An 11,608-nucleotide genomic window follows, 5' to 3' on the forward strand; every position below is an offset into this window, starting at 1 on the left:
CTGTTTTTCCTTTTTCAGGCCCTAGAGGCTTTATTGATTGATTTAGCCCTTCAACCTCATGGCGTTGCAATAAAATGCACAACAATGACATGTAAAAATGATCGTAGAACATAATTTTATATTTCTTCCCTACTCCAAAGTCTTTTAAAGAATGCCTTTAAAACGCATCACAGAAAACAAACTGAGCCAGCAAAATTTCTTCAAACAGTCTCTATGGCAAAGTCAATGAACGATTCAATTCATTTGGAACTCTGAGTTAGATGTGGTGTGTTTCAAAGGTTATCAGTAGGAAATTGAAAAAGAACATTTTATCAGTTGCTGGGTTGTTGTGCTTCGTATAAGCAAGCATGCACAGCATTAAATTGAAACCACAGATTTAGTTTGTGTTGTGCAATCTGTGAACAAACATCAACATTTTTTCATTTAAATTTTTTTAACTTAAGCTTGCGCTAAATCCTCACAATGGTGCTGACAAATGAACTCAGTCAAAAAGTTATTATAGCGGCCTTTCTGGTTTCGTTCGTTCTAGTGATCGGTTCGATATATCTGCACTTGCAGCAAAAACACCATTTAGGACGCCTTAATATCGGCGATGATCGTATACAACCAACCAAAGGTGTTGGTATGTAATCGAGGCGTAAGAATCCGTGCATGAAATAAATGGTGATAAGCTAAGCATAAATTCAAAGTTTCATACTCTGGGAGGGTAAAAAAAGAACCCAGCATTAGGAAAATTACACTCGGCTTAACAGAAAAAAAAAAATATTAAAAGTAAAAGAGAGAGATGAGACGGAGAGCCAGAATCTTGGAATAATGATGTTGGTCGAAGGTTTATTATTACTGAAATTATGGCGAAGGAATTCTTGAGGAGCTTTAAACCCGAACCTGATGGAATATTTTCGGCGTTACTACAAAAGGAGGCAGACTATCTGGCGCCCCACCTGGCCAATATATTCACAGCGTGCATGGGACTTGTATATACTCCGAAAGCCTGGCAGAAGGCAAGAGTGGTATTTAAACCCAAGCTCGGCAAGGCAAGTTATGCGACACCAAAGGCCTATAGACCCCTAAGCCTTACATCATTTCTAATAAAAAACCATGGAACGTATTGTGGATACCATGGTAAAGAGCAGAAAATCCAACGAACTACTCAAATATTGGGTTGCCCAAAAAGTAATTGCGGATTTTTCATATAATCGGCGTTGACAAATTTTTTCACGGCTTGTGACTCTGTAATTGCATTCTTTCTTCTGTCAGTTATCAGCTGTTACTTTTAGCTTGCTTTAGAAAAAAAGTGTAAAACAAGTAAAAGCGTGCTAAGTTCGGCCGGGCCGAATCTTATATACCCTCCACCATGGATCGCATTTGTCGAGTTCTTTTCCCGGCATCTCTTCTTAGGCAAAAAAGGATAAAGGAAAAGAGTTGCTCTGCTATTAAAACGATATCAAGATATGGTCCGGTTCGGACTACAATTAAATTATATGTTGGTGACCTGTGTAAAATTTCAGCCAATTCGTATAAGAATTGCGCCCATTGGGGCTCATGAAGTAAAATAGAGAGAACGATTTATATGGGATCTGTATCGGGCTATAGACCGATTCAGACCATAACAAACACGTTTGTTGATGGTCATGAGAGGATCCGTCGTACAAAATTTCAGGCATACCGGATAATAATTGCGACCTCTAGGGGTCAAGAAGTCAAGATCCCAGATCGGTTTATATGGCAGCTATATCAGGTTATGGACCGATTTGAACCATACTTAGCACAGTTGTTGGATATAATAACAAAACACGTCGTGCAAAATTTCATTTCAATCGGATAAGAATTGCGCACTCTAGAGGCTCAAGAAGTCAAGACCCATGATCGGTTTATATGGCAGCTATATCAGGTTATAGACCGATTTGAACCATACTTGGCACAGTTGTTGGATATCATAACAAAATACGTCGTGCAAAATTTCATTCTGATCGGATAAGAATTGCGCACGCTAGAGGCTCAAGAAGTCAAGACCCAAGATCGGTTTATATGGCAGCTATATCAGGTTATGGACCGATTTGAACTATACTTGGCACAGTTGTTGGATATCATAGCAAAACACGTCGTGCAAAATTTCATTTCAATCGGATAAGAATTGCGCACGCTAGAGGCTCAAGAAGTCAAGACCCAAGATCGGTTTATATGGCAGCTATATCAAAACATGGACCGATATGGCCCATTTACAATACCAACCGACCTACACTAATAAGAAGTATTTATGCAAAATTTCAAGCGGCTAGCTTTACTCCTTCGGAAGTTAGCGTGCTTTCGACAGACAGACGGACGGACGGACGGACGGACAGACGGACGGACGGACGGACATGGCTAGATCGACATAAAATGTCGCGACGATCAAGAATATATATACTTTATGGGGTCTCAGACGAATATTTCGAGTAGTTACAAACAGAATGACGAAATTAGTATACCCCCCATCTTATGGTGGAGGGTATAAAAAGTATATTTGATTAAAGTTCATTCTAAGTTTTATTAAAAATGCATTTACTTTCTTTTAAAAAATCCGCAATTACTTTTTGGGCAACCCAATATAAACAGCAAGCCTATGTCAAGGGAAGGTCAGTGGAGACTGCCCTGCACGAGGTTGTGCAAAAAATAGATGAATCCTTCGATGCCAAAACGTGCACATTGGTGGTTTTGCATTGACATCGAGGGTGCTTCTAACAATGAGCGGACCGACACACTGATCCAATCCTTAGACCGGTATCCGATCCCTAGAGACTGGAAGAACCATATGCTAAGGAACAAGTGGATAAATTGTGTGTAGCATGACATAAATATAAGGAAGAAAGTGACACAAGGCACGCCACAGGGGGGAATTTTATCACCACTCCTATGGGTGGTCACCATAAATGACCTATAACGGATGTTGAGTGAGGAGGGATTTTAACCCGTTTGCTTCGCAGACAATGTCATTATACTTCTAAGGTGTAAGGATACGAACCAGCTATGCAGAAGGTCGAAAGGGTGTTGCAGATGGCACACGACTGCGCTGGACCTAGGGGTCTCAATGTTAACCCAGAGAAGAATGAACTCTGCCAGTTCACGTGGAAGACGAAGGTAGGCCAATTTAACGCACTACGTTTTCTCCATAAAACGATTGCGATATCTGACAAGGTAAATACTTAGGTGTGATCCTGGACAGGAAACTGAATTGGAAGAGTCAAATTCAGGAGCGTACTGAGAAGGCTCACAGATGTTGGGCACTATGTTAATGTTAGGCACTATGGGTTCTGAACCCGAGGACAGTCCACTGGCTCTACAGGAGCGTGGTTAGACCAATACGTTAGACCGTATGCCTCAGTAGTTTGGTGGACTGCGATGGAGAAAAAGTGCAACGTTAGGATTTTAAAACAGGTTCAGAGAATACGTTGTCTTGGCATAGGCGAAGCGATGAGGACCACTCCTACTAGGGCAATGGAAACCATTCTAGATATGCGACACATAGGCATACAGATTAATAGCCTGTTTGTCTATCTTGAAACGAATTTTTCGCGTCAATCAAGAGCTTGTTTAAACCGCAATTTTAGCAAAAACGGAAGAAATTCGAAGAAACTCATCTAAAATATATACTAAAAACCGTCTATATAGACGAATATAGATCGAAAAAAGAAGCCCAGACGAATGAAAAGCAATCATTCGACGTCGACAAACAGGCTATAAGTGTGAGGCAGCTTTTGGGGCTATGAGACTTAAGGCGATGGGAGAATTGATGGAGGATAGGAACAGCTCATACCATCGCGACAATAGGAAACCTGAAAGGAATGGAAGAGGTTTCCGATTGGATACCTGAGACGACACTTGAGGTCGAGTGCGATCCACTGCTGCCAGCGGACAGTCTTGGATTGACGGAATCCTAGTATTGCCATGTGGAATATCATGTTACACGGATGGATCAAAGCTAGAGGACAGAGGGGGCCTGGGGATCTACATTGAGAACACAGGGACTGAGATCTGTTTTAGACTGCCTGACCATAAAGCGATTCTGCAGGCAGAGATCCGGGCATCACAGTATGCGTGATGTGATGTGTTACTAACGCGAGGATCTCGACTGTGAACCTTTTTACGAACAGTAAAATGGCCATAGTGGCAAAACAACCAGGACGGAAAGATCACGAACAGTGTTGAAATGTAAGAAGGACATTAACGCCTTCCCTGAGGATGACATGAAATTTTGTACACCTCAGCTGTAACCATTCCAAATTTCAAAGAGATATCTCTACCTGTTCTCATACGGTATATTTTTACTACTTTTAGCGATTTTCTCCCACTGTGCGACGATTGGCATACTTATCTTCTCAGGCAGCTGGGCAGCGAATAAATCTCTGTGGATCTGATTTATGAATTCAAAAATTCGCTTTTTATAGTTATCTGGTAGTAAGTCAATGGTAGGAACTAGAAGGCATCTTGCTTTTCTTGGTTTTATGGTACTATAATCGACTAAAATTTTACCGATACCTTAGAACTTTTGATTAAATTTTCGATAGCAAAATTTCAACAGCAAACAGACGAACAGGCAATACTACTTTGGCCCCAAATCTTCCTCCCATTATAACCTAAGGAATGGCTAAAATACCTTTAATTATATTATATATTTTTGTATAATCTTATATATTTTTGTATAATCTTAGCTAATGTCTGCTAAATATTATTTTTATTTCAGTAACTCTTTCTAGGGATGATGTTTTGTTTGTGCCTCCACTTGTGCAACGGGCACAACCGTCCAATGCCATAGAAGAGTCTCGACAAATCATAGAGAATATCGAAGCCGACTACAGTGCTTCCAATAGCAGAGAAGATTACATTGAAGCGATAACCTATCCTAATGACGATCCTTCGTCCATCACTTTGACCACCACCAAATCAACAGAATCCTATGTAATGGACAATGACTATAATGCTCCCAGATTTGACTACCCATCTTCGGAGAGTGATGACTACAATCTGAACTTGGGAGTGACAAAAAATGTTTTGAATGACAGTTGTTTACGATGCCTATGCAAAACCCTCAATGAATGCCGGCCAGTAACATGCTCCCTATATGATCCATGTGGGATTTATGGTATAAGCATATCATATTGGATGGATGGAGGTCAACAACTTACCATGGACAATTTCAACGATTTCGATGAAGAGGACCCTGAAAAAATTGGTATGAAATATGAATTTCCGTTTAGTTAATGTTAAAGAAAATATAATATGGCATTTTATCAACGCCTATGTGAGTGTAAATCTAAAACAAAGAAAGTAAATAATAGAAAAATCCCATGACATTCAATTTTGTTTGGAATTTAGGCGGACCTTCCCCCTTATTCCAATTTTCAAAAACGCCAGATCTCGGAGATGAGTGCACCGATTTAAACGAATTTTTGTATGCCATCTAATGGTACCCCAAAAACACGAAATTGCTATAAAACCTAGAGGGACGCCCTATCCCAAAACCCACCGTAACGGCCATGTTTACCAACTGAGACAATATGGGTATCAAATGAAAGGTATTTAAGAGCAGAGTACGAACTTGGCATTAAGATTTCATCATAAGAGTTGGTGGGGTCACCCACCCCAAAAACACCACCCAACAGAACAACTTACCGCTTTGGCCAATATGGGTACAAAATCAAAGGTATTTAGAAGTAGAGTACAAATCTGATTTCAACAAATGACAATGTTATTGGAATTTACCCAATATCTGACGAACATACATATGGGAGCTATATCTTGCAGGCCGCCGTAGCGCAGAGGTTAGCATGTCCGCCTATGACGCTGAACGCCAGGGTTCGAAATCTGGCGAGGCGATCAAAAAAAATTTTCAACGGTGGTTTTCCCCTCCTATTGCTGGCAACGTTTGTGATTCTAAGCCGATCGGTATACATAACAATGGGTCTAGCTCTACTCCTTCTTAGCGTTGCAAACAAATGCACAAAATTTTAATACCCTGTAACACAGTGGTGGTGTAGGTGTATAATTAATTTGTGTGGATCTGAACGAGACCCGTAGCCCTGAATATCTTCATAGCCACCTTCAATATACTTGACATTATAGAGCTCAAACAAAACCGTGCTATAGCACGATGCTGATATTACCTAAAATCCTTTCAAACCTGCATTGTTTGCCTACTATGGCAATAAATAATGGGTATTTGATAGTAGAAAACGAATTTAATGTCTAATTTTGAGGCCAAGTTTTTGGGAATCGTCTCACCGCATAAACTCCCCCCCATAACCAATGGCAATTGTGGCTCAAATAAAAGAAATTTGAGAGTAGACCACGATGCTGATATTTTTTTAGGGCTAAGTGCGTGGTTGACCAGACTACCCTGCATATCTCTCAAACTGTACATATTCGTGGATTATGGAAAAAAGGGGCTCGAATTTGATATCTAATTTATGGCCTAGTGTTTCAGGGACGTCTCACCTTATAAACTCCCCCTAAATCACACATGTATACCGACTAAAGCAACATGTAGCTCAAATCTGGTTTTTGGGAGTAGAGTATGAATTTGATATCCACCTTCGCGGCCAAGGGTTTGGCTACTTCAATACACTACCACAACCAAAGATATGAAGTAGATTTAACATTCAAACTTTAATAGGTGGACCCTCCCCTTACTCTATTTTCAATAACGCCAGATCTCGATGTGGGGCGATTTAAGCGAAAATTAGTTTTGTTTATAATAACCCAAAAACAGAAATTTGGTATCCTTATATAGGGTGGGATATTTAAAGGGGGCCGCCCCACCTTCAAAATCAGTCAAATAAATATAAAGACCAAAAATTACAAAAATGGGGCTCAAATGAAAGGTTTTTGAGACTAGATTACAAATCTGATATATGCCCCAAAGCATCCCCAACTATAGTAATATTAGGCTGAAAAGAAATGTATTTGGGAGTAGAGCACCAATATGATATTCACATTGGAGCGAAATATCTGAATGGCAGTACACTTATAGAAAAAAGATTGCTGAAAACAGCAAACACTGTCTGCTGAGTACTAGCCGTTTGTTATGCTGCTACTGTAGCAGTAGTTTTGCTATTACAGCAGTAGTTCTGCAATTTCAGAGCAGCAGGCTTGCGCTGAAAAGTCTGTTGTTTGCTGAAAATGACTGCTGCTTAATTATGAAGGGTGTGTAAGATGAAACCAGTAAGGAAAGGCAAAAGTCGAGCGGAGCCGACTATATAATACCCTACACCACCGAGTATACGTAATACTTTTAATAAATAGCACTTATATCCAAATTTAGTCAGACTTTAATTTTGCATACCTATTGAAATATCGAATAAAGCCTCATAATATTTTCTTACGATGGTACGAAAATTGTGGCTTTTACAGCCTTAAAAGTCGAAACGCATAAAAGATACACATATGGAAGTTTTATCGAAATCGAATTTGATTAAATTTTGCACACCTATTGGGATGTCAATTAAACCATCTCATGAAAAATTTTGTAGAGATCGGACCAAAATTGTGGCTTCTACAGCCTTAAAAGGCCATATCGGATGAAAAATATATATGGGAGCTATATCTAAATATGGACCGATTTTTATGGAGCTTTGCACACATATGATAACGTTGAATAAAACGCTCCATGCCAAATTTTGTAAGGATGGGACCAAAATTGTGGCTTCTACAGCCATATCGGATGAAAAATATATATGGGAGCTATATCTAAATATGGACTGATTTTTATGGAACTTTTCACACATATGAAGACGTGGAATTAAACGCTCCATGCCAAATTTTGTAAAGATGGGACCAAAATTGTGGCTACTACAGCTTTAAAAGGGCATATCGGATGAAAGATATACATGGGAGCTATATCTAAATCTGAGCCGATTATGATGATGAAATGATTTGCACTCATATTGGGACGTCACAAAAAGCACTTCGTGCCAAATTTTGTTAAAATCGCACCAAAATTGTGCCTTCTACAGCCTTAATAGGTCAAATCGGACGAAAGTTTTATATGGGAGCTATATCTAAATCTGAACCGATTTAGATGAAATTTTGCACACATCTTGAGACGTCACACGAAACATTTCATGCCAAATTTGGTAGAGATCGCACCAAAATTGCGGCGTCTCCAGCTTTAAAAGTGCATATCGGATGAAAGATATATATGGAAACTATATCTAAATCTGAACCGATTTCAATAAAATTTTGCAAGCATTTTGGGTCGTTAAAAAAATACTTCGTGCCAAATTTTTTAAGGATTGGACCAGATTGTGGCTTCTACAGCTTTAAAAGGGCACATCGGATGAAAGATATATATATATTGGACTTACATCTAAATTTGGACCGATTTTTTTCAAAATCAATAGCGTTCGTCCTTGGACCAAAAAATACACTTATGCAAAAGTTGTGTACTCAAAACAGCAGATTTTGTTAGTTGAAATAGCAGTAAGAAATGTTTGTTAATACAACAGCCCTATGTTTGCTGAGAAAGCAGTAATGTCTGCTTTCCCATGTTTACCAGACAAAAACTTGCTGTTTCAGCAAACATTTTTGCTGTTTTCATTAACAAATTTGGTTCAGTGTATGCACATAAAATACACAATTTCGTCGATATTTTATATGCCAATCTAAAGGATTTAAATATCATTTATGTTAAAAAATTTGCCAAACTTAGGTCTTAGTTTTAATATTCCATGTTATACGGCTTTCTGATTCGGTTTCATTAATTCTAATTTCTAATCTTTCAGATTATCTCCGTTGTGCTAATGATGACAGATGTGCGGCTGACACTGTTCGAGGCTACATAAAACGCTTCCAAAGGGATTGTAACAATGATGGCGTAATCGATTGCACCGACCACATTGCCCTGCACATACTAGGACCAACGGGATGTTTAAACAAGCAACTTTCATTTTTACACAAACTGAGAATGAGTTCTTGCATCAATTGATAAAAATGAACTTTTTTTAGACTATAATGCATTTACAGAAAATAAAAAGAAAATGAGACCATTGAAAATTTTAATGTTAGGTTTAGCATAAGAATCTTACATGTGATATGTTTTATACCAATGTTTTGTGAATAAAAAGAGACTTAGTTTAAGATTGAATGTCATTATACCCTACACCACAACTGTGGAATAGGGTATAATAACTTTGTGAATTGGTGTGCAAAGCTATGAGCAAGACCCATTGCTTGGTATACCAAGCGACTTGGTATTACTTCATTATTCGATGCAATCATGTCTGCATGTCCGTCGGTCCATGTATTATTGTAATTAAGATACAGTTCGCATTTGTTGACCAATTGCTTAGTACAAGTTGGGTAGCAAGTAGCTGTTATAGTGATGCTCCCAAAGTGTGAAATATGGGAAACAAGTAAAAAGGAATTAAGTTCGGCCGGGCCGAACTTTGGATACCCACCATCTCGGGTATATACGTAAACCCCCTTTCGTCACAATCCGGTAATAATTTGATAACTTATGAACCCAAATCTAGCACTGACATTGAGTTAAAAAAAACCAGTAAGGAAAGGCAAAAGTCGGGCGGTGACGACTTTATATAACCCCACCACCCACCCTTTAAATACAAAAGTGGGACTATATCTAATTCTAAACCAATTTTGATGGACCTCGGCGTATGTATTCAGATAGGTTATTAAAATTACTGCATCAAATTTCGAGCAAAGCAAATATGTTCAAAATGTAGTAACTATGGTTGACAAATGACGGGAGATGGGAGCTATATCTAAATCTGAACCGATTTCGATCAAACTTTATGGATTTTGTGCAATTCGTCGAGGAAAGCGTTGTACAAAATTTTGGCAAGATTGGAATAAGGAGTGAAAATCGGGCGATATATATATATATATATATATATATATATATATATATATATATATATATATATGTGAGCTATACCAGAAATATCGAGAGTCATAAGAAAATCCTTCCTGCAAAATTTCGAAAGAATCGGTTAACTAATGACTATTTTATTGCTGTATTACTGCAAATCGGACGAACATATATATGGGAGCTATATCCAAATCTGAACCGATTTCTATGAAAGTCACCAGTAAAATTGAGGGTCACAAGAAAATCCTTCCTACCAAATTTCAAGAGAATCGGTCAACAAATGATCATTTTATTGGTGTATTACTGCAAATCGGACGAACATAGATATGGGAGCTATATCCAAATCTGAACCGATTTTCATAATATTCTCTTTTAATATCGAGGGTCATAAGAAAATCCTTTCTGCCAAATTTCGAGAGAATCGGTTAACAAATGACAATTTTATTGCTGTATTACTGCAAATCGGACGAACATATATATGGGAGCTATATCCAAATCTGAACCGATTTCAATTATATTATCTTTTAATATCGAGGGTCATAAGAAAATCCATCCTGCCAAGTTTCGAGAGAATCGGTTGACAAGTGACCATTTTATTGCATTATTACTGCAAATCGGACGAACATATATATGGAAGCTATATCTAAATCTGAACCGATTTTTTCTAATTTCAATAGGCTTCGTCTCTAGGCCGAAAAACATGGCCATATTAAATTTGAAGACAATTGGATGAAAATTGCGACCTGTAGTTTGTACACAAATTAAAATGGACAGACGGACAGACAGACGGACGAACGGACGGACAGTCAGACAGACGGACATAGCTAAATTCAATTAGAAAGTGATTCTGAGCCGATCGGTTTTCTTATCAATGGGTCTATCTCTCTTCCTTTAAGGTGTTACAAACTAATTCACTAAGTTATAATACCCTGTACCACAGTAGTGATGTAGGTTATAAAAACAAGTAAAAAGGCATTAAGTTCGGCCGGGCCAAACTGGATACCCACCACCTCGAGTATATATGTAAACCCCCTTTTCGTCACAATCCGGTGAAAATTGGATAACTTATGCACCCAAATCCGGCACCGACATTGAGTGGTCTAATAAATATAAGTCACTGGTGAATTTTGTATTTCAAATTTCAACAAAATCGGGTAATAAATAAAATGCTTTTATGAGTTTCAGACCCTTAATCGGGACATCGGTCTATATGACAGCTATATCAAATTACAGTCCGATCTTTACTATATTTGCGTCAGATGGCGGTTGGCCTAAAACTACTTACAGTTTCAAATTTCAGCGAAATCGGATAAAAAACGAAGCTTTCATGGGCTTTAGACCCCTTATTCGGCAGATCGGTCTATATGACAGCTATATCTAAATATTGTATAGTCCGATCTAAACCATATTAAGCTCGGATGTCGGGAGACCTAAAACTATCCATTGTTTAAAATTTCAGCGAAAGGTTTTATGGGCTTCAGACCCTTTATCGGCAGATTGGCAGCTATATCTAAATATAGTCCGATCTGAACCATATTGGGGTCCTATGTTGGGAGGCCTAAAGCTACTCACAGTTTCAAATTTCAGCGAAATCGGTTAAAAAATAAAGCTTTTATGGGCTTCAGAGCCTTAATCGGGAGATCGGTCCATATGGCAGCCATAATTACATCTAGTCCGATCTGAACCATATTTGGGTCAGATGTCAGGAGGCCTTAAATACGGTTTCAAATTTCAGCGAAATCGGAT

General features: G+C 38.5%; 1 protein-coding gene across 1 annotated transcript; it reads left to right on the plus strand.

The window, feature by feature from the left end:
• The first annotated feature begins 377 nt into the window (after nt 1–377).
• Nucleotides 378–9,118, plus strand: LOC106091336 (uncharacterized). The gene is made up of 3 exons (XM_013257824.2): nt 378–622; nt 4,721–5,209; nt 8,757–9,118. The coding sequence occupies exons 1-3, from the start codon at nt 463–465 to the stop codon at nt 8,957–8,959; spliced, it is 852 nt and encodes a 283-aa protein (XP_013113278.2). The 5' UTR covers nt 378–462; the 3' UTR covers nt 8,960–9,118.
• The last annotated feature ends 2,490 nt before the right edge of the window (nt 9,119–11,608 follow it).

The sequence above is a fragment of the Stomoxys calcitrans genome, chromosome 1 (assembly GCF_963082655.1).
Source record: "Stomoxys calcitrans chromosome 1, idStoCalc2.1, whole genome shotgun sequence".
Taxonomy (NCBI): Eukaryota; Metazoa; Arthropoda; class Insecta; order Diptera; family Muscidae; genus Stomoxys; species Stomoxys calcitrans.